Source organism: Numida meleagris, chromosome 1 (genome assembly GCF_002078875.1).
Source record: "Numida meleagris isolate 19003 breed g44 Domestic line chromosome 1, NumMel1.0, whole genome shotgun sequence".
NCBI lineage: Eukaryota > Metazoa > Chordata > Aves > Galliformes > Numididae > Numida > Numida meleagris.
The window spans coordinates 154,936,180-154,960,811 of record NC_034409.1 but is presented as its reverse complement, the minus strand read 5'-3'; the positions used below and the strand labels follow the sequence as shown (position 1 = coordinate 154,960,811).

The window sequence follows — 24,632 nt, the reverse complement described above, 5'->3', positions numbered from 1 at the left end:
ACCATGATACAGCTTCACAAATACAGACATTCTGAAACCCAACAACATTCCATTTACCTCTAAAGTTCTAAAATGTCAAGTTTAACCTTTCTATACCTCAGCTTCCCTAGCTGCATGGTAGCACCTACTTGACAGAGAAGCCAACAAACCAAATTCACTGTTTCAAAGTCTTCTGTATCTTGGAGATAAACAATCCATAGAATTACAAAATATCTAGTTGTCTTGCAGCACAAACCAGTTTCAAGGAAGCAATTTGAAAAAATAAAGGAAGAATACTTTAAAAGAAGGATCTCTTTCAATTAAAAATTTCAATTTTTCCCTAAGGCCATCTGGTCAATGCATTCAATAAAAAATGAATGTGAAAGGTCACACTACATCCAGTTACTTTCTTCCACATACCTGTTATTTTTGTTATTAAGCACATTATTTGCTCACTTGCCTCTTATATTTTTATTGCTAGAAAATCAGAATCTGTCTGAGAGCCAATTGACAAAGTTGCTACAGCTTCCATTCTTATTATTTAAATATATCTGCACTAGAATAAGTGCTTTTTATATCTTCTCTTTATTCACTTTGTGCGTATCTACTTTCATATCTCATTGATAGTGCAGCTCATTCTGATACAGACCATCAAAAAACTGTGGATCCTTAAGCATACCACAACAACTGATATTCTAGATCTGATAACTGCTCTATTTATAGGAGAAAATTTTGCTCCTTGTTGAACTGCATATAAAATGTTATGCCTACAAGGGCATAACTTCTGTATCTCTAGAATAATAAAAACTATGGTTGAAAGGGACCTTGGAAAGTTATTTATACTAACCTGCTTTAGACTGGGAAAAGATAGAGTTTCTTGGGGATTTGTACACCTCAGTTTTGAAAATCTCCACAGTCAGGGATCCCAGAACTTGTCTGGGAAAACTGTTCTAGTGCTTCTCTCTTGTTTTAATTTCCATTCCCCACCTCCATACTCAGTTTCCTCAGCTGTGACTATTATCTCTTTCTTCCTTTTCTTTTTTCTGTGCACAGTAAGCTTAATCAGGCTCTACCTTTATGATCCAAATTTAGGGGATCAATTAACCAATTCACTGGACTATGGCAATCATTGTTATGATACTTTGAATGAAGAAATCATGTTTATCCAAATAATATGTGCAAATTCTTCTGAACTGCAGTTTTATTTGGCATTCAGACAAACATTTTCAAATGTTCCAAGTACTCTGGATAACTAAATTTTTGGACTTCTAACTCAATTCATTTTTAAGAGTTTGAATTTCAGCAAGTCTTTGAGGCTTCTACTTTAGAAGAGATGATAGACAGTGCAGGGTGACATTGATGAGGGTGAGCTCCTGGCTTATCAAAGGCACACTAGTAAATTCCCTGTTATCTTTTGGATGCGTTAGATGGTAGCTACTGAAGAAGTAAGTTCACAGAACCTTTGAGCTAGAGAATTTTATTTTATGAATATTACTGAACATTTTTGAAATTTGGCTGACAAAATTTGAAGTACCTGTAATCAGTAGTCTCACTTGAAAATTTAGGCCTCGGATTTTGTTTATTGGACAGTCTCACGTCAAATAACTTGCAAACAAATAACATATGAGCAATTTTCAAGAACTTATAGCACCTTTAACAATTTAAGGAGTTTACCTTTCAGCTTAAAAATCAGCTTTAAATCTCTCTCCATAGTTAAAATAATGATATTTATGACTTTAGTATGTCAAAACTTTGGATTTACAGATTCTAACCTCAAATTTCTTCAGAATATGACCATAATCCACTATTAATTTATAAGCAAGATAGGAATAGATTGACATCTTCTTAATGTTGGCCTGAGATTTGACAGAGCATAGTTTCATTGCAACAAGGAATATCAATGTGTGATTGGCTATTGGCCCATCCAACCTCAGCCCTGTTAAATCCCAACTAGTGTTCAACTGATAAAGCACTGATTTATCAGTGGAGCTATGGTGGAACCTACAGGAGTGCAGGTAAGAGCTGAGAAAATTGCTAATCTTTACCGTATAGATTGTTCTTGTATATGTGTAGATGCATGGGACATCTTAATTCAGACAAAAGGCAATTGTGATTGTCCTACAAAGAGCTGGACAAAATCTTAACTAGTCAGCAGCATGAAACTGCTGGAATCTAAGATGCTTGTTGTCCTCACACATGCAATCCCCAGGCTATCTAGGGATAAAGAAATGGGTTGGCCCAGTACAGCTGACCTATTCTGCTTTCTCAAAGACTGCTTCCTAAGGAAAGCAGAAGCATTCATGCAGGTATGGTTCAGAAGAGAAGACAAGAGAGGGAAAAGGAAGGAAAGGGAAAAGAAGGGAATAGAAGGCAAGGCAAGAAATACAGATATTACTCAAAATCAATCATACATCTCTGACTTTTGAATTTTCTGTTAAAAAATTATCTTGCTTCTAGATTTGTTTTTACATAACTATCTTTTATCATTTAAAAATCACTCTTAAAATAGCATTTGAAGATATGCTAAGACAGAAATATTTCCTTCCTTCCAAATGCCTGTTTAAATGTTTGAATTCTTGCTGATTATTAAAAAATTGTGTTAGGATACCAAAGTTTCTAAACACATTTTATAAGGTGAATGAAACTTGAGACAAAAACAACTGGATTACCCTGCTTGTTTGTAGCTAGGGGAATTATATGTTTTGTTCCCTCAATGTGTCCACTTTACATTATTCAGCACAAAGCTTTCTGAAATAAGAATCATGGGAATATCACAATATAAAGGAAAAAGGTACAAATAATAGCTTCATAAACTGAGAAATGTACATAAATAAATCATGTAGATGGGGGCGGTTTGCTTAGCTAGCAAGAAAAAAAACATACAGAAAATCTGCTTGTTAAACAATAACCACAAAGTGTGCTTTTATGATGTTTTTCACCACAGTAATTCATATTAGAGATAGAAGCAGTTGCATGTTAAATAAAATCATTCAGCATTGTTCTCCTCACATTACAAAGAGCTGACTTGTGTTGTTTTTAGATGCTTCCCATTAGAAAGTAAATATTCCTCTGATGTTACGCATTTCGGAAAATTTAATAAAGATGAACTGTAAATGAAGTCAAAGGGAGATTTCAGACAGTTTTATTAGCAGATTGTTGAAAAGAAAAGAAAATTAAATACAATAACAGTAAACGTGGTTCTCACATTGAAACCAGGCTCAAATAACTAGGCTACCATAGAAAAATTTCCAATTCTTGCATTATGATGTAAAAACAGATTTTTGTACAGATTTTGTACAACAAAATTCGTAATAACCTTTTTTTCCTTTTTAGAAAACTTTAAATATATAGATAAAAATAGACAATTTTCATAGGTCCTACATGAAGATGAGTATGTTCTGTTCCAAGGGCTTGCATAGAGCGCAAATATGGTTATAATATAGAACAACTAGACATTAATATCTTTAAGATTACAAAAGCATATAAACAATAACATGAGCACAACTTTTCTTCATCATCTATGAAAACAAAACAAAACAAAACAAAAATTGAAATAAAAAACAAAATACCAACCCAAAACCTGTATAACTAAAGAGGGGCAAAAAATTCAACTTACGTTAACATCTCATGGTCTGTAATATTTACACTGTTTTTAGCAAGATTCTTTCTAAACATCCAGCTTATAAACCAGTTCCCCCTTAAACTTTAACATTTCCATTTATGTACCAAGCCAAACAATGAGGCATTCCCAAAGGTCTTGAAAGTATATACTGTAAAACTACTAAAACCTACTTACAGCTGACTCTATGCAAGGAGCAGAGCAATGGTAGATGCTACTACATATTTCAGTTGTAGGCTTTTAATTCTCTTTCAGATATGAATGATTAAAAAGCTTGACACAAATCCATCTAACTTTACAGCTGTTAACCCTTTAAAGACTGTGTATGAAAAAACTGGAGTACAGAATCCCATAAGTGTTCAAGCAACTATGAAAATTACGAAAAAATCATGGTTAGAAAATAAGGTCACTATAAAGTATTAGATAACAATATTTAATGAAAAATATTGCTCAGTATTTCTTTAAAAAAAATTACCATGATGTGAACTTTTATATACATATTTTCTATTGTTAAAAAAAGGATTGCGATGGAGTAAATACGAACTGCACAAAATAAATGTGTACCAGTATTGCAAGGAAGACCTACTAACTATAGAAGCTCAGTGCTAGAGTTTACAAAACATTAGATTTTTTTTTTGACAAAATAATATTAATATCCAATCAGAACTATTTTTAAAGAAACATTTGTTTTAAGTTAGGCATCTTAAACATCTAAGATTTTGATACGTTTCCATGTAATAAATAATATTTTATATGCATAAAACATGAAAGATGAAGAAAGCATAATCACAAAACTTACAGTAATAGCACTGATTCACAAAATCAGTCTTTAAAGGGGTAACCCAAAAGTATGCAAAGCAAAGAAGATAATTTTTAGTCATGTAATAAGCACTGTGTTGCAGCTTACTTCCAGTTATCAGCACAAAGGTGAAAACACATATTGTAGCTTTCATAAAGACAGTGAAAGTAACACATAACCACCAGTCCCTAAGACAAGGTGGGAGGGACAACAGACTTCAACTGTATCACTCAGTTCTACGTGGAATTGGACTGATACATCAAGTGTTTGTTAGGTTTTCTTTTTTTAGCAACATTGACGTAATATGACATTAACATATAAAAATATTTCTGGCATTTTGACTTGCTGCTCAGCCACAGTCCATTCTTAAAAGTGCACTAATCAGGGCACTAACCAGGGCTCAATATACAAATAAAAGTGGCTGATACATAATTCTGACTTGTTACCAGATGCTTAAGATCTCATTCAGTAATACTGTGACTCCAGGACAAATATTTACATGCCTGCATGCGTTAAAACTAGAAAGGTGTCTTTCTGACCAACAGGGTGACAAAACAATATTATCTAAAATTTTTCATTTCCTAAACGCTAGATTTCTACTGCATACATAATACCTTCCTTGTGTGATTTGTGTTATATACTGTACATGTGACCAACAGTTTGATAAGAAGCAAAGTCTTTTATTTCACAAACCCCTGCCAGTTTACAATGAGAAATTATTACTCTTTTAATTGTTTTTTTTTTTTTATTTTAGGAAAAGAGACTTTGTGAATAGTAAAACAGTTTGTTTACATTCAGCATTTCTTTTCACTTACACAAAATTCCATTTTACTTAATGTAGTTTTACATACATGTGTTGGTCTCTCAGAAAGCATGTGGAAAAATGTCTTTAGAAGAAAACCCACGATCATAGTCTGAAAACTGAATGTATCAATTTTTTCTTTTTTTTTCCTTTTTCATTTTTTTCTTTTTTTTCTTTTCTTTTTTTTTTTTTTTAAATAAGAGTCCTCTTATGCCCTCTACAAGTTCATTTCTGAGCTGTCTTGCTGGTTTCAGTATGATATAACAGTCTGTAAGTGTACTTTGACACCGCTGGAAGGATCGTTTGATGTGCTCAAATATAGAATCATCAGAGGAGGACAGAGTCTGCATTCCTTGAAAAAGGGAATACTCAACCTTGTTCTGACCTGCCTGTAGTTTTGGTACAATAGTCCGGTGCACAGATGCAGATTTTCAACTGTAAGAAGAGTGATACTGTACATTTACAAACATTCTCTAGAGCTCCAGCTTGAGCCACAGGAGATAACCAATGGAGGACACTCTTGCAGAATTCCTTACATTTTTGAAGAACATTGGTAAATGAAGTTGAGGAAGTTGCCTTGAAAACATTTTGTTTCCACAGAACTCCATTTGGGTGTATGTCTTACTGCAAAGTTCTTTACTGTAGCACAGGTATCTTCAGCAGGAAAAATTCAGTACATGACAGTAGTTTTCAAATAAAGTCTTCCATCTAGAATATGAAAAACAAACATTTGCTTTAAAAATTTGTATCTGCAATGAATCAAAAAGAGGGGAAAAAAACTCAAGATCTAAAAACCATATAATTCTGTGAACTGCCACCTATGGTACTTTATGTTTAAAATATTAAAAATAAAATCAAAAAGTCCAAACATCACCATTGTGATTTCATCTGACAGTGGTCAAATTAACTCCATTAAAAATTATACACACTTTTCAAGTTGTGAATACTGTACTACCTCCTAAAGCTTTAATATATGCTGCACTCATATCAGTGCTAGGGCACCAGGATTGTAGGTGGAGTTTCTGTGCATGTGTTTTTACTGATATGCAAACTTAACTGAATAATGCTGAACAGCAATTATTCCCTTCATGGTTGCAGAGCAAAAATCTTCTTGCATGCAGTCGTTAGTACTCCCACCACTAAAGGCATAGCTCATACTTTTTGATTTAGCTATGTTGTTAAATATACCATGTAATGTAACCATTGTGCACATTTGTAGCTATTTATATAGAACCCAGTATAGGATATTTAATCAGTATCAGTGAAGTATAGCCTCCTTCCCCCATAAATGAGATTAACTGAACAATTACAATGTTAAAGATGTGAGCATGTCTCTCTCCTCGGTGTTTTTTCCAACCAAGGAGCATATATTTAAGTGAGATATGTATAATGGAGACAGAATGTGAGAAACAGCAAGCTCACCCATCTAGTAACTGTTGATCTATAAAAACTTGAAGAGAACATTCTGCTATAACATATTTTCACTTAATTTACAAATATAAAGCAAATCATTCCTCACTGCGAACATGAACATCTTCTGCTTACAGCAATACAAGGAGATATTTTTGAACAGTAAACAGACAGAAAAAAATGATACATGCTTACTGTGCTGTCCTGTAAGATAGAAAGTATTTCTCCCTTGTGAGTAAGGCACATTGTGAAGCATATTAATCCTCCACAGTGCACAACTATGAAATGCTTCTTCTATTTTAGACTATAATCCATCTGGAAGTATAAGCACTAACTCCTGACATCTGCATGAACCTCTTTTGGACCAAGTGAATTATTTCAGCATACATTCATAAAATATCATGAGATTCTTGTTTCTGTTTTGGTTTTCTTAGTTTAATTGCTTACTCCCAATTGTTTTTTAAAATTTGTAATAAGTACACAGGATAACAATTGCTTACGATGAACCTATATACATGATTGCTGTAATTTTTCAAATGGTTGGCTTTTATTAAAACATGGCTTCACTTCCACAAGTTTTCTGCTGAGGGAAAGAAAAGTTTAACTAGAAAGTACAAGTTGGGAAAATACACGTCTTATGCACACCCCTTTCCAATTTCCATTGTTTAATTTCCACCGTAACTGCACAGAAGAAACAGGAAATAGTAGAATCTCTTCCTGTGTTACAGTGATTCTTATCTAGTATACCTCTGGCTTTCCTCTTCTACCACTTGTTTCTTGTTTTCTGTTCCAAGTTTCTGGGGTATACACTCTTTTGCTATTTCCCCCCTATCTTTACATTTTCCTACCTCTCTTCCCCTTCCCCCTTCTCTTTCACTCCAAGATCTTTTTGTTGTTGTTGTTGTTGTTGTTTTATTTGTTTGAGTTTTTTTTCAGAGTGGACGATAACTTTCCCACCACTTGGAGTGTTTCAACTCAGAATTATTTCCACATTCTCTCTTCCCATTATGGTCTTTGTGTACTGAAGAGAGACAAAAAGAAATTGAGTATGGCCTTCAAGTATTTTTTATTCTTCTTTGATGCATGAAATACAACTAAAATGCTTATGGGAATTCAGGAGATAAAGAACAAACCTTTGAAAGTTAGTTTGGTAAAACTGAAGGCCTAGTAAACCATCTTAAAGAGCCATCTCTGCAGCAAGTGCAGAGCAGTAGCCAAGGCTACTAATAGCTACAGTCACACATAATTCTCCTACACATTTTGAATAAACACAGTAGACATTTAGAGCACTAAATCTGTCTGGATAGCTCTGTAGGAGAATTACTCTGTTTATATGCCATCACTTTGGCAATCTTGAATGCATATTTGCTAATGACTGCTATGCATAATTCCCACACCTAAACATTAAGATAACCTACAGTTAGTAACATGTATTTTACTTTACTCTATTAGGTCTCCACATATCTTTTAAATTAAACACTTCTTAAAACATATTCTCAATTAAAAACATGGTTATATGAAGCTGAATCCTTGCAGAACCCAATGAAAAGCCAACAATCTGTAGAGAATAGTGATACATTTTAAGATTCAGATGTATTTTGCACTGCTTAAGGACTCTATCTGGCAGTGATAGAAGATAGGCAGTCAGTAGGAGATTCTTCATTATTAATGGAAGACAATATCAGATCCTGTATTCTGTATGTATAAACAATGAACAATAATAGAAATGGGCAGCTTTACAAAGCATCTCTCTTACAAAGTAAGATGATATTTGCTTATACAACTTACCAACATTTATGATGGAAACACACAATAAACATAAATCTTGTTCCTCTGCTAACTATATGATGAACCATTAAAACTACATCATCTGTAATCATAATGGACTTACAATGCTATACAGGAACTCAGCAGCTCATCTAATATAACTGCTAGGCTTCTTATGAAACACATATACATATTATAATATATGTAATATATACATTATATATATTAACTTGTTTCACTAATTTCCTTAGCATATGGGAGAATGTGGTAAGCATTAGACATGACAACCTCAAAAATTATCCTGCCACATTATGATGTAGATAAAGCACTTCTATGACTAAGTCAGTAAAAATTGCAAATTTTCTAAGAATTGTAAAATATTTTCTTTATTTTTTGCAAGATTATGAAAAATTAGGTGCTTCTTTATAGATGACATTTTTAGTGCCAACATGGAAAAAAAACACAGTATCTGTGGAACTACCTACCACACTTTCATAATCATCATGAGTTTGGGAGAAGAAAGACAAGCCGTTTCTTTAGGTTTTTTACTTTTTTCTAGCATGCTCCTACATGTAGCCACTCATGAAGAATGTACACTGCACTTCAAAAACAAGAATTCAAACTACAGTAGGAAAAATAGGTAGCTGTGAAGAGGAATGATTACCTCACAACATGATGTGAGGACCAAACACAGTGATTCTACCTGACTATTGTCCCTTTTCTTTTATCAGACTGCTGTTCCCTTCTTCCAAACCATTTCCATCTCAATTCTCATTGTTCAAAGGTTCTCCTGAAATTACTGGAACCCCTCAATGTTGTTTTCAAAGCCACCTCAAACGTTTCACCTCTAGGTGTAGCCAGTGTTCCTATCTGAATGTCAGTGGAGTATTATTACTGATAGCCCTTCTTGATTTCAGGGCTAAAATCACAAGCAAAATCTACGAGTCACAATAGTACTAAGTTAACAGTAAATCATGCAAGCTCATGCTAAGTAACTCTGCGTGAAAATGCTGCTAGTCTTACTCCTAAATTCTGCCTCATGAGCATGGCTCTCCTTCCTGCCTTCAGATCAGCTTTTGTTATAAACATACCTCATATTACTTTCTATTGTTAGTAAATGCAGAATTTATCTCTCTATATAAAAAACATTTTATGTAAAACAAATACATGATTCACACACAGACATATGCACACAAACATACGCTACACGGACATACACAAGCTATTCTATAAAATTGTTTAAAATGCTGGAGTATCTTTTTAGCCTACTCAAAAACCACTGCTGACCTGTGGTAAAGTATCTCAAATTTACAAACTTCTATATAGAATATAAATCTCTTAGGAATTCAAGCAAAAACATAAACTGGGAAAATACTGCTACATTTCGAAATAGAACTGTGCATGATTAGCAGATTGTCATCTGTTTTAATTGCTCTTTTGCAAATAGTAGCGTTCAGCAAGATCACACAAGCTCATGCCAGTAACTAAAACTGAAAATGCCACTACTCCTAAATCTAATTTATTTCTCTCTGTGGACTGATATGACAGAAATTCTAGCCAGGGTGAGGGAGTATTTTTTTAGATCAACTCTTTTTAATTAAAACTCACTTTGAGGTTTTTGAATGAACATGCCCAACTAGTTATAAGGTCATAAGTGTTATGGAAAACAAACAAATGGATCTGCCATAAAACTTTGCAATGGTGAAACAAATCACATGCCTTAAAATGCATTCCCACAGAGAAGTCAGCTGGAGACTGATTCACACTAGTATTGTATGGGTAGCCTGTAGTATGTCTACGGGCCTAACAGTTTCTTATGTTAAAAACATACACCCGCTCAAATATTATTCCTGTTATTATGAATTCTTGTAAAGTGATAATCTACAATGAAATGTTGTGTGATTTTAGTCAGAAACTAAATAAATTGTACATTAGATGATAACACATGTATTTCTGTCATTCACTGCAAGTCACATTGGTTTATCATTCAGCTACATCATATTTTAGTTTGCATCCTGAGAGCCGCTTTAGAATTAAACATATTAAGAATGATAATCATGACTATCATAAGAGCATACTACAGTCTTTAGTTTATAAAACTCTGCAAATCTGTGTCAAAGCTGTGTCAGATCTGAGCTTAGTCAGCTGCTATCATAAAAATGCCTACCGAGGAAAACCCCCCTCAGCAAAGTGAAGATTTTTCTATAGTGAGGAGGTTGGGAAACAAAAGGAAAAAGAAAAAAATCATAGAAGATATGGTGGCATATTACAGATACAGATTACTAATGGGAAAGAAAATCAGAGTTCAGTTTTTTTTTTTTTTTTAATGAAAAAATGATGTATGAGAAGGAGAAAAAATGAACAAAATCAGGAAACTTGGAGCTTTGAAAAGGTAGAATGTTACAGTTCGGATTTCTTGATTGACTAGTTAATTAATTGTAATGTTTTTATTTTTTAGGATCATAACTTGTGAGCCTCAGAACAATAAATGCCAGTCCAAAATCCAGTAACCCTTATATTAAAGTCACCCCAATTTTTTGTCACTATAGTTCCTAAATACTGTTAAAATGATTTTGTCAAATACGCACAGGCCATGGTGATGGTTTCTCAGTCTGTTTTTTCACCCTTAGCAGTATTATGTACCTCCTAAGCATGAAAAACATACACACACAAACTGAAATTGCAGGTTCTTGGCTCAAAAATTCCATTTGAAGTCCATTTCTACTGCTGGTGACTGAGCTGAACTACATTTAGGATTTTACATTTTGTATTGAACTACATTTACTCTTTTGAAACCTAATGTTGCAACACATAATCTTCAGGACTAGCAAATGTGCTCACTAAAGACAGAAGAAACTTTGTACTGAACCTCAACACATACATACCATTGCCACAGCCTACAGCCATTCAAAATTTGTTAACTCTTGCAAGCTGATGCAAGGATGAAGCATTTCTGACTTTCCATACAAGAAAATATGTTATGGCAAGTAAATTTACTAACTTATGGTAAATTAGTGAAACACGTATTTCATAACTTAAGAATCATTACAGTTTTCTTCCTAAACATTTTATAATCTGTAATGCTAGAGTGAAAAATATCATGATCCACTCTCTTCATTTAATACAACAGATTAAAATAAATAAAATATTTGAGACATAAAATGAGGTTACCTTCATCTAAATAAAGAAAAAGCTTCTCACTTGCGCTGAAGAACAAAATAAACTGTGTTTCCTGTTAGGAAGTAGCATTATTGAAAATGGCAGCTATTTTCTCAGAAGTTATTTCCAGGCACCTGCAATCTAATGAGGTTTGTCCCTTTCAAAGAAAAGTTGTACGTGCATGCCTGAATGCACACAACCTCTTCAGCCCAGAGCTGATAAAAGCATCTGCAAGCCATAGCTCAAGCACATTTAAATTATATAACTAGTTGGTTTATTTGTTTTAATAAGATGGGGCAAATGTGAATTACAGTGTACTTCTAACCTTTCATTCAACCTGATGTTTTAATCATTTGGAGGAAGAGAAACAAAACAAAAGAAAGGGATGGCAAACAAATGGCAATGATTCATGTGATATTTGATAAGACAGCAACGGGAAGTCAAAATAAAAGCAAGCATATTGTGACAGATGGAAGGGATCTTAGTTAAATTGTAACCTTTCTTTGCAAAACTTAAAGGAAGCAGATAATTAAGGAAGAAATCTATTTTTGTATACTCTTCATTTATTTTATTAAAAATAGAGACAAAAGAGGATTTATTTCCCACCAAAGCAGGAAGATAAAAATGGGAGTCCACATTTTCAATCGTAGGAAAATCATTTATGATGGAGTTGATTCTTCTTCAATTTGCAGTGTGACAGAGAATATAACTCCCCACTTTTGTAAAATGCAGTCACAAAATCAACTTAGCAGAACTTATTGCAATTTTCCTTACAAAATACAAAACAATAAGTTGCAAGGGGAAAAGACTCCTCCCAGAGTATAAGGTTAATCAGAACACTGAAGTTTTATGACACAACAAATGGACAGAAGGATCTATACTGTCCTGACATTGTTACTGGTAAATCACATATTGAGGAACATGCATGGATCCACCGTCCGCTTCCTTAGTAGAACTAGATTGGAGTAAATGAGAAAGGCTGGACAAACTGTTGAGACTTTGAAATTAGAGCAATTGAGTAGTTCTGGTTTTTTTTTTTTTCCTTAAAAAAAAGTGCTTCTCCGCATTTTATGCAAAGATGGATGTTTTCACCATACATGTTCAATAAACTCATGCAAATAGGAAGTTTGTAAACATATTTGGCCAAACACTATCCTAATTTGCCCTTTGTATAACACCAATAAATTAGTTTCAAATTTGCATACAGTTATTAATCATACACCTTTCATTTCTCTACTTAACATTCATGTACAAATATATTTGTGTTAATACTCAGTGCAAATATTCAGGAGACAGAGATGGTCATGCCTTTCCTTTTAAAATAATAATTTATACTTTGAAGATTTTAAGTCTATATCTGAAGTTCAAGATATAAAACCAAATAATGGATGTTTTAAAAAAAAGTTTAGACCCTTTTTTTTTTTTTGCAGCTATTTTAACTATTGAACTATGGAGATATTCTTTCAGTAATTTTATCATGTTTTTTAATCATGAATATATGTTTTCACTGTATCTCTGAATACTGTGGGTGCAAGCTAAAGGTCAGCAATCTGGTCTTTAGTAAACTGACAAAGCAATGGACTACGTGAATATGTCATCCACTCTTATTTAGAGACCATGTAGAACAGAGCTTGCCATTTTGAGCACTGAAAAGATTGAACTGGCAAGGTGAGAAATTCTTCTGACGAAATACTTTTTGAAAAATCACACTGTCTCTTCTTGTTGCCTTGTGAACTTAGCCACCTTTTTCTATTTGTATAAACAGCATAAAAGCACATCCAGAAAAAAAAGACAATACAAGTGATTACTCAGAATCATTGAACCTCTAAGTAATTGTATTGTAGTCACTTCTGTTGGTTAAAAATAATAATTTTTAAAAATGGGAAAAAAAGGATATCAAAACAAAACAATATCTTCAACTGAAGAACTGTGTGGAAGAGTTATTGAAGGATGAAGCCACAGCTAAATACAATCAGCTTGGGAACTTTCACAGCTCACTGTGTTCAGTGGTGTGTGTATCACACTGTGGATAATGCTTATGCTGATCAATCTGTATTGCATTAAACAGTTTAAACTCTGCATAAAGGTGTGCTTTATTGCTATCATATTTTCAAAAAAACTTGAAGAGCTTTTTCATATATATATTTCAGCAAGCCAATTAGAAACAAACTTTGGATCTGATAGCATAAAATTGAGAAAAAGTTGAGTTCTAAGCACTGGAGTGTAGTTTCTCATGCATTTTCTGATTTATACTATTTTTTTCTCTCATAAAACCTTGATGGAAATAGAATTTTATCTTCTATCCTTAATTTCGATTTGTCTTTTAGTCTGATTGGCCTTCTTCCCAATTTTCTTCTCAAGTGTGACTTTTTAGTGTTTTGCTACAATGATCGCTTTTATGGATCATAAGCATAATTACCAAAGAAATCTTAAATACAAAATATTATTCATAAGGTTAATACTGAAAAAAAGCTTAAAAAAATAAACAGTTTCCTCCATGGAAGGGAAAAAATGATCATAAAATTAAAGCTGAACAAAATACAATAGAATAACATTTTCTGGAGCTTTCAAGAAGTTTTTTTGCCACAAAGTTGAGATCAAATTACAGAAAATATCTGTGTAAAAGCATGTACAAATTAGTTATTAAAAATTATTCCCTCCTCTATAAAAGCACATACAGAAACACAGAGACCTTTTCCGTCACTGAGCTAGAAGCTAAGTATTAGATTGACGTGTTTACATTTAGAGAACACGCAATGAAGAGCACATTAATAAAGGTCTTGGCTTTATGAACCTCTGGATAAGGTACTATGGTTAATGTTTTCACTGCCAGAGATAGCTGTGGCCATGACTATGTTGTGGCCAGTATTGTTTCCATCACCAGGCTGTGTGATGTTTATGTACTTTAGCATCTACAATGATTTATGAAGATGAGTTCTTTTATAGTATTACCTTTTCTTGAGCTTTACCCCAAACTTCTTTATACAACACAAGCAAACACTTATCTTATACATTACCTACTATATATATTACCTAATACTTCTATGCAGTACATCACTTCTCATTCACAGAGTCACAAGCTTACCCTACCAATCCCCTACCAAACTACTTCTTCTCTGAACAGGTAACATTAATTGGATATAATACTCCAGTAACTGAAAGGTAGAGTAGTGTTCTGTCAATTTCAGGTTAGACTTAAAACACAATTAATACAAAAGCATGATCCAGCTTGTCCTTAATTCCAGTTACTGAGATGTCATTTCAAACACTGCAAAGGTTATTCCCCATTTCAATGGAAAATAGAAGCCATTTAAAGAAATCATTTAGCTTTACTACTTACATTACCCTGCATACATCAAGTATGTTACATGTGGAATTCCATTCCAATATCAATATCACATTAACACCTCATATTTCTTTAATATCCAACAACTCATATCCTCATCTGTGTCCTAGAACAGAATAAAAGCCCAGCGCAAACCATGAAGAAATAGTCAAATGCAGAACAAGAAAGAATGGGGTTGTAAAATATATAGATCACAGTGTCAAGGTTATGGAAAATCTATTAAGGATGTATGGGATGTCAAAACATATGTAAAAAAGGCTTGACAATTTTAGGTATTTTGTATGAAAGAAAGCTTATGCTAGCCAATGGCACCAAGCAGTCAGCTGAGAACAAGAGTCAAAAGTGATAGAAAACAAACCAGAAGTCATGATCTAAGTAATGAGCAGTCAACTAAACTCATATATAATCTTTACTACTGAAAAGAAATATGAATAGATCTTAATGAAGTTCCTGTGTCTTAGCACGAGCAACACAGCTACAAACATGAAATATGATGAAGGTTTCAAGCTGAAAGATGCATATGGAATTTAACCTAGTAGTTAGCCATCAAGCAATACTTGAGCAAAATTCTTTTACTCTTCTAAAGAATGAAAAATACTAGCTATTTGAGCCACAGGAGAACTCTGTTTCTCTTAGAAATACTAATGCTGGATCAGGTAAATTGTTTTTCAATTCATAATTCACACTAATTCCCATAACTGACTGTAAACTTCTGTCTTGGGCTTATCTTCCTAGATACATTTAAGCACTGTGGTGACAAGGCAACCTTTTCCATTCTCTCTCAGTGGTAACATAATTTCAGATAGGTACCTCAAAATTATTACTCTTCCCTCCCAGGAAAAACTCAATTAGGCTTAGGGCCAGGTGGTTTGAATCGGGCACCACTCTGTGTCTTTGCCAATAGGGATTCCTTGGAAAAAAACAGCATGTCATGACAGACTGTGTCCTGGATGCACCCCACTATAGAAATCCCAGACCATATGGAAGCAGCATGCATTCCCAAAGAGAACTTAGCACCACAGTACATCATCAAAAACTAAGCAAGAGAAAAGAGACTGGCTAAATTAAACCCTAGAGCCATCTTAACCAGTGACTCTGGAATCAAGAGACTACCTTGGAGTTAGAAGAACTGACCTGTACAAAACATCTGAAGAGTAAAATTTTCTTGCTTGGAAGCAAGAAAATTGGATTTTGTCAAAACAGAGGGAATGAAAATGTAGATTCATAGTTGCTTTTTCTTTTTCTTCTTCACTTTTGCACTTCTACTGCCAATTTTCTACAGCAATATATTAATGGGGTCGTACATAGCACTTTACAGTAGCTCTCCTGGAACAGTGTTTAGGAAGCTGGGCACACATGCTTAAGGTTAATTCAAAAAGGAATAATTTCAGAGCAGTATGATCCAATGAAGTGAGGCCGCAGCATGGAAACAAAATTCCATTTATACGCTTATCACAGGAAAAAAAACTCTGAACATTCTTTGTAAATACATTTAGTAGTAGGCAGACACAAAACAGCTCTGTTTTCTATTGCAGGAACTGAGTTCTGTTGTAACCTTGTAAGATGAGAAAAGTATTAAAATTGTCTTTAAGATTACAGTTGTGATACATTTGCTTTAAATTGCAGGCTTCAAAGCCCACCTAGTCCTATCTCTAATGCTATATACTATTTCAGTAGGAAGTGAGGCAAGAACTGAGAATATCCTGAATGTATTTACTGAAAATCTGGTTGTGTTAATTTTAGCTGGAAAATCCAAGAGAGTCACAGGTTTTGTAAGAATATGGAAAACCCTGAAGGGAAACCTTAGCTTTTAATTCCTAAAATTAGGACACTCCCATATACTGAATGTTTAAGATCAAACTCTGGAACTATTGCCCATTTGGAACTGGAATAGAACTGATTTTTGCAGGTTTTATTAGTGTTTTATCATTTCAGTATTTTAGCACTGGGAACTAGATTGCTTATGATGGCACAGTCACTGCTGTGAGAGTAACTGTGACAGTCATAACAAATGTGATGATAAGGTTGAAAATGGAACTGATTCTCTAGTCAGTTATACTGCTTTTATGATGCTTCCAATACTTCCCATGAAGCCAACCACAATATTTTTATTTTCAATTCATCAATGTGTAAACATACAGTACTCACTTCAATGACTGAGTATATAACTTTGAGTCACACTGTAAAGCTAAAAATGAATGTAAATTATTGCTGTTTTTTACTTTATGTTTGTATTCAATATAATTTGATTACTTGAAAGGACTTGTAGCCAGCATATTGCAGTGCAAAACAATATCATGAAAAATACATGTCTTTTAATGCAAGGGTTGCACCAACAGTTTATCATAAGCAAAACTTGCAGAATCAACAGAGACTAAATAAACAAGTCAAAACTTGAATTATCTAATACAGCATTGTACATTTTAACAATCTCTATTCTAATTTCATGCACATAAACTAGAGCAGCAAATTTCTTGGTCCTGACTTCATAACGCTTTGTAATGCAATGCCAGCTACAGCACTTTGTGATCCATCCTTTCTAACATCCACGATAAACACACTATTATGCTACTGCTGCTTTTCCTAACTAGAGATTGCATAACTTTTTTAAAAAATAAGGGACAAGAATATAATAGGAAAAATTTTCCTTTTAGTATTACTGATACACATTTTGCATTTCTCAACAAAATGACATCGCATTGACATTATATATGCTGCTGTCTCCCAGGATGCTCTTCAGGAACCTTACAATGACCAAAATACTTCTTGTGAAGGGTCTAAATGCTAGAGATTTCTTTTTAAAGCTAGCATTCTATCCTATAAGAAAGATTTTCCTCTTTAGAAGCCAGCTGGTTGTTCACTGGAAGAATACTTATTATAGGTATATGCTGACAGCAGATTTCAGCTATTGATGGAACTTGATGCTGGCTAAGTATTCCTTCCAAATGCGTTAACTTTAGTTCTACTGCCTTTATACTTACTTTTCTTAGTTGATTTATTTCTTTTCTATTCTACTCTTCTTTTATGGGAACTTGAGACACTAACAGAGATGGGTCATGTTCCAAATCAAATCCACTGGAAAGCTGAATATTTGAATTCTACAAAGCCTAAATTGTTTTATGCTATTATTCTTAATTTTATTAAAATAAAAATAACCACAGATAAGAAACGTTGTTTTTAAAATTAAAATAGATTTGGCATAATAATTGTTACGCTTGTTTGCAATGAGGCAACATAACAGATATATTTAGACTTTATTTTAAAATACTGTATCTCCTATTTCTGAAGGACATAAAAATAATTATTTTGTGCTTTACTCTTGTTATCCTTTGTTTTCATCATACTGGCAAAGAGAAATTATGAAAACTAAAATATTGGCCTCTATAAAATTAAATTCTCAGCCCCTCAGTTCAAATTAACTTATCTTCAATGACAATGAGGTTGTCTTTAGTTACAATTATGGCTATCAATTATTTCTTTACTAGGTCTGATAAAATATTTGTCTCTGTATCTTCATGTGCTAGATTTGAAACTAACTGATTAGTTTATATTAATTGTAAATTGCTCTTTCTTGAATCATGTTCTTTGCCACTTTTTAATCCCTGAGACTCAGATCAGTCACCAAAGAAAACATAAAAGCAAAAGTTAATAATATAACTGAGCTTCTATGGTGCCTTCCATTCAAGATCCAGAACACTTTACCAACATTAATTTTCACAATGCTCTTATGAGATACCAAAGCATTTGTTCTGCCAGTAAGAAATCAGTGCATAAAGACTATGTAAGGATTTGTTTTCAGCTTAAGGCATTGGTTGAAACTGCACTGAAGCACAAAAAATGAGCTGTTCCTTTACCAAATACCTAAACAGCAAAACACTGCTCTTAAACCAAATAAGTAACCCAAACAAATGCTGTCATTTTCATTCTGAAAATATCATCTGCTTAATTCTTTCTTGCTGAAAAGTGTGACATGAGAAGACAGAGACTTCTTAGCATATACTTCTCATGAGCGTGGCAATGCTACCTTTATCCTTTCCAATTAGATTATTTTGAGCTCAAATTACAACCTCAACTATAGAACAAATTTGTGGTATAGAAAAATAAAGTATAAAATCCAAATTCAGAAAAAAAAAAAAACCAACAACTAAAAATAAGTTATTTTCTAACCTCTGGAATCTGAATTTGGCACTTCTAGAATGTGACTGAGCTTAAAAAATTTGTTTGTAGATGTCTGCAGCAGGGTACTCTACTTATGCTCCTCCCATAGACAAAGGTGAAATACAGATATCCACATTATTAAGTGGTGAATTTTACTGCAGACATTTCTCTCCACTCCCTCCACAGAAGACCGAGTGTGACAAGTACAGATATACGTGTCTACACCGTAGACTTCTATGCTTCATCAAGTCATGCAACTTCATCCAATCCATGCCTTGTTTGCAAGCAAAATTATACTTAAATGGAGAAACACTTACTAGTTCTCCGTTACAAATTAGTAATGATACAGTAATACTGTTACAGCAATATAATACAACTATATTAGTTACATGATACCACTTTCCTATCTCGAATTCTGTGAGACGTCTTCTACCTTTTTTTTCTACTTTTAAATTTACATCTTCTTCTTATTTCGGAAGGTTTGGAATACTTCTTTTGACTTTTGCTTCATGCATTGGTAGCATTAGATTGAAATAAATGTTGAAAAGCTACAGGATTAATGTAGAATTTGATTTATCCTTTCTTCATTTGAAGATCTTGCTTTATACAACTTTCAGAACTGTAGTCAGGAATACTGTAACATTACAGAATGACATCAAGCAGATGAGAAATTGTCAGGCACTAGTATTGTTCCAGAAGTGATGCACAATTACTCACTTTCAACACTGGCAGTTACAAAAACTGACTGAAATTCATCTGCTTATGGTCTGTTTACTGTCACAAGCAATGCTGGCATTCCGAGGCAAACAAAAAGGTAAATAAACAACCAAGGAGGTTCATCACAATGATTTCTGACTCTTGCAATGCAGACAGCTACATCTGAGATACTTTTTTAGATTCCCACTATATGCAAGGAAGTGACTTGTAAGGCATGATTCATTTAATATGTCTATTACTCTTCACTGACTTTAACAGGAGTCCAGCCAACAAGCTCTGATAAAGTCACCTACCCCAGAAATGTGAAACATATTCCTCCCACTGATATTGCTTGGGTATTTTATAGATAGCTACATTGCTTCAGAAACAATTCCACAATTTTCACACCTTCATAATACATAGCAATATCTACAGTGCCTTTATGGCATCTGCAAAATTCCATGTATCTTATCAGTTGAAAAAAGCTAAGATAATGCAGTAAAATATGAGCTTTATACAATCTCAGTAATTTAAACCTCCTGTTTCTTAACTTCTTTTATACAATTAGTGCTGTACTGTATAGCATGCTTAAACAGCTCCCACTTTTCCATCTCTGCTGGGTTGGCTTTCAACGGTATTGCACATCTAAAATTAATTCAGAAACATTAATGTGTTTATAAACTCTCTGTGCAAGTATTTTAGCATATGCAGGCATACTGAAAATGAACACAAATCCCATTGCGCTGTTTTATTGTGTAAATATAATTTCTATGTATTCTAAATCCCCAAACATTTTCGTACTTCAAATACACTTTTATTACTCCAATAATATTGTACTTATCCTTGAAAAAAAAAGAAATTCAATTTTACAAATCCTATTATGTGCAGTGGTAAAATTTTGTATAGAATCTATCTTATTTTAACCCCATTCTACTATTCTTTCTCCACAGATATAATTCCCAACAATATTAAGTAACTGATACATTACCTTTACATTCTAGATGGTCCCCTCTCTAAGTAGCAGCCTTCAACTGTTCCTAAAAACTAACCATCGTCCTCTTAGATTTTTTTTATTTTTTTTTTTTTTTACAGAAACAGGTTTCTGCAATGTGCTTTATTTCTTTACATCTCCTTACACTTCTATATTCAAATTTTGCATAAAACTTTTTTTTTTTTCACTGCATATTCTCTTTCTGAATAGCTGGCTGTTTTGGACACTCTCAGAATTGCTGATATCCGCAAACTGTCATCTAACTACGCCCTCTACAACTGCTGTCCTTTGCAACTGCTACTGTCATCTGTCTTATTCCGTCCTCAGTCATTAAGTGTCAGACAGTAACTCACAAACTGTTTTTCCTCAACTGTTAGTCTAGTATAGCATAAACTGGCCACATATCATGTATAAACTCTTGCAGTATTTGTCTCTTTTTGCTATGCCTAATATTGGTTCAATAAAAGCTGTTATCTATCACAGGGTGACAATGATAGGAGTGCCAAAAGGCTTACCTTCTTGTAAGAAGGCATTTTACTGGTAAAATAAATAAATAAACACAGATATTAACATGTAATTGAAGTAATTTAAAACTCTTTGAAAACTTTTTGTAAATTGATCAGGATTTCTGAAATTTTAAATGTTCCCGTTGTTAAAATGACGCAAAATGTGTAATAATGTATTTATTTTTCAGATATTGTAGGTCTGAAGAGATTTTTTTGTATACTTCAATTATAAAAACATTTAAAACATACAAACTTGTGCAATTTTTATTTTAATGAAGATGAGAAGTTCATTAACGAAGATAAATATTTCATTAGATGTTAAATAAAACAAAGAGATTTTTTGGCTTCTCTCAGCACAAAATTCCTTTGAAAGATTAATTAATACATGCAAATTATGCAAATTAGACCCATGCAAATATTTTATGAAGACAATTAAGGGAACCATTAATTACTGCTTTTTTTGCTTCAGTGAGATTCATTCATTTAATTTTAATTTCACTTTAACTGTTTTGATGTATAATCTTGCAGCTAAGAACTTTATCTTTCCTAGTGGGTCACTTAAACTTATAAATTTCATCAAGTGAGCAGCAACAGAAATCTGTAAAGATATTCTCTGGGCTGTGTTTAGTATCAAGAGAAATTTTTGACACAATGCACTCCTAGAAACTGCAAAACTGGAAGGCAATGTGAGCTCATTCTTGGACAAGGTTCAACTGCTGGAAAAGCAATTAATTTGCTTTGGCTGTGCTAATATAGGGGAATTAGAAAGTGTGACACAAGACAAATAGAAATAATTAGTTCTCCAAAATGATGTTCTCATTAATATGGTTTGAACAGTAGAAATAAAAAACATTATTGTGGCATGTCTGCATTCTGTCCCTAGCCACAGGAGGTAGAACAATGCTAGATACAGCATTTTTTTCACCTTTGTAGTTTATACGGTAGCAGCATTTATTTTTATTTTTTTTATTGTAGGTTTAAAGAAAAGCAAATTGTGAACCTGATTCTTTTATCTAAAACCTACTGAGCTTTCACAGAGCATAAGAGATTCCTAGCCTTTTTAACTGTTTTCTTCCTGACAAAACATGAAATTATAAATAGAACCAACTAAGCTTTTGACAAGAGTTGCTAAATTGAAACTTTGATTTCAATATTTATTCTTTTAAATAATATTTTATGATATGCAATAACCAATGTATATTGTATATATACTGTAACTTAAGCATCTACAGCAAAAGATTGTTCTATCAAAAGACTTTATGACATCCTTTCCAAATATAATAGCATAAATTTTCTTTTTACATGAAGTGAATATACATGCATGCATTTGACAAAGTACGTAGAGGTAAATTTTCTGTTGCTCTCATTCTTAACACTTAGAGCAGAACAAATCAACCGGCACTTTTCACAGAAAGAGACCTTTAGAAGGCTAAGAACATCTACACTCTATATTATGTAGCTTGTTCCAGAATTAAAAGCAACATTATGTGGCACGCTCAATACATGAACCGAAACCATCAATGAGTGGTATGCCTTCCAACCATCTACCAAGTTCTAACTGAAGGCAAATCCCTGCCAAAGTTTTCTTGTGTACATATGTTTTATCTGAAGTCCAATATTAAATTGCAATGATTTAACTTATTTCTTCTTACAGTTAGGTAGCAAATCTGCAGCACCTGACTGAAACTGAGATTTTTTTCATTAAATTTAAGAATAAGGGAGAATATGTTTGTGGCCATGCCTACCTTCATATTTTTTTTATATAGGATTATTGTCAGTAAGAAAATTCCAAAGCACAAATATCACAGAACTTAAGCGAACATGTCCAATATCTAGAAGTCACAGTTTAGTAAGTAATTCTATATAAGTATATCCTGTCTTCAGGGAAATGTAATGAAGGTCTTTAACTTGAAGTCAAAATCCTTGGAACTGTCTTATATGAACAAAGAGTCATTTACTCTTTAACAATGTGGATAAACTACTACCATGTTCTTAGTTTGGTAGTTATGTATGTGCCCATTAAACACACGGTTAAACGACCACAATACTTCCAAAATAGTGGGAAGCACCTTCTTCCTTGACCATCAGTTTTGTTGTCAGCTCTGTTTGCAAACATTTGATAAATGTGGCTGTCTTCAATAACTTCTTTCTAGTCAAATCTTACAACTATCCATGTCTTACAACTCCACAGTCGACTTCCTAGGCTTTTCTAGGCTAGCCTTTGAAATAAGTTTTTGATATTCAACCACTCTTCACTCTTTGCCAGGATCTTATTTTCCATCTACCTGACTAATCTCATTCTGTTTGATCCTTTTGGTTTCTACTACAACTTGCTGTTTTAGTTTCTCAGGGCTGAGATCTTCGTCCCATTGTCTCTCTCTCTGAGCTTCATATCTCAGTAACCTAAGCCAGAAATTCAGCTGCCATATGTACGTTGAAAATTGACATAGGCTGTTTGTACTCCAGATCTATTCTATTTTCTCTTAACCCTCTTCCTGTTTTCCTGATTCTTTGTATGAATGCTTAGGTCTTATGACTATCCATGGTTGGGAAAGCAGAGCTGGTAACTCTGCACCCCTTCAGAATCCTCCTCCTATTTGTCAGAATGACTCTTAGACACTATGAATCACTCTTTTCATCTGGTCTGTCAGTTGAAGTTCAGAATCAAGGTATCTTGCTTGCTTGCTACTTCTGACTCTTCATTACAACATAGTGTCTAAAATTCTTCTCATAAGAAGTCTCTGCCATTAATTTCCTGTCCTCACTAGCTGTACATTCATATTCCGTTTCTCCTTATATCTTGCCTGCTAGAGTTTACTTCTGTCTGAATTGTACAAACAAAATCATATGGCAAAAATATTTCCTTGCCTGCTCCTTTGAATTGTCACTCATTCTCTATTCTTTCACTGGCTTTTCCCTTTTAACAACTGGAAACACAGTAGTTGAAAGGTTTTACCTTACCTTTCACACTGCACATTACCCTTTATCAAAATCTCTCAAACTGGATATCTTTACAGATTTTGTCACCAGTGTTTTGTTTGTTTGTTTCAGTTAGCTAGTTTGATTTTTTTTCCCCTATTTCTCTCCACAGTTAAGATATTACGACCCTTCAGGCTTGAAATCTGAATTTGTACAAGAGTCTGACAGTAAGACCTGAGATCAGGAACAGTACCTAAATCAGGTCTGTGATCAGGAACACATGTAACTTCCCACATCATTCAAAGAAGTCATTTACCATCACAGTCGTTAACATATCATAGTAATCACCTCACTCAAAATGTGTGAAGCATTATGGGAAATGATGCTTAGCTGTACTTCTTTACTAGTTTTTTATTTAATTGGTCAGGAATGGGGACAGTAATTTCAAGAATACAGTAGGTCATATAGTGTGTGGATATAG

General features: G+C 33.5%; 1 protein-coding gene across 5 annotated transcripts in view; it reads right to left on the bottom strand.

Moving 5' to 3' along the window:
* The window catches only part of DACH1 (dachshund family transcription factor 1), a 204,387-nt gene continuing 182,853 nt past the window's right edge, over positions 3,099 to 24,632 (bottom strand). For all 5 annotated transcript variants that reach the window (XM_021417576.1, XM_021417595.1, XM_021417586.1 and 2 more), the window contains one exon: positions 3,099 to 5,907. In XM_021417576.1, coding sequence (XP_021273251.1) covers positions 5,870 to 5,907 — 38 coding nt within the window. In that variant the 3' untranslated portion in view covers positions 3,099 to 5,869. The remainder of the gene's footprint in view (positions 5,908 to 24,632) is intronic.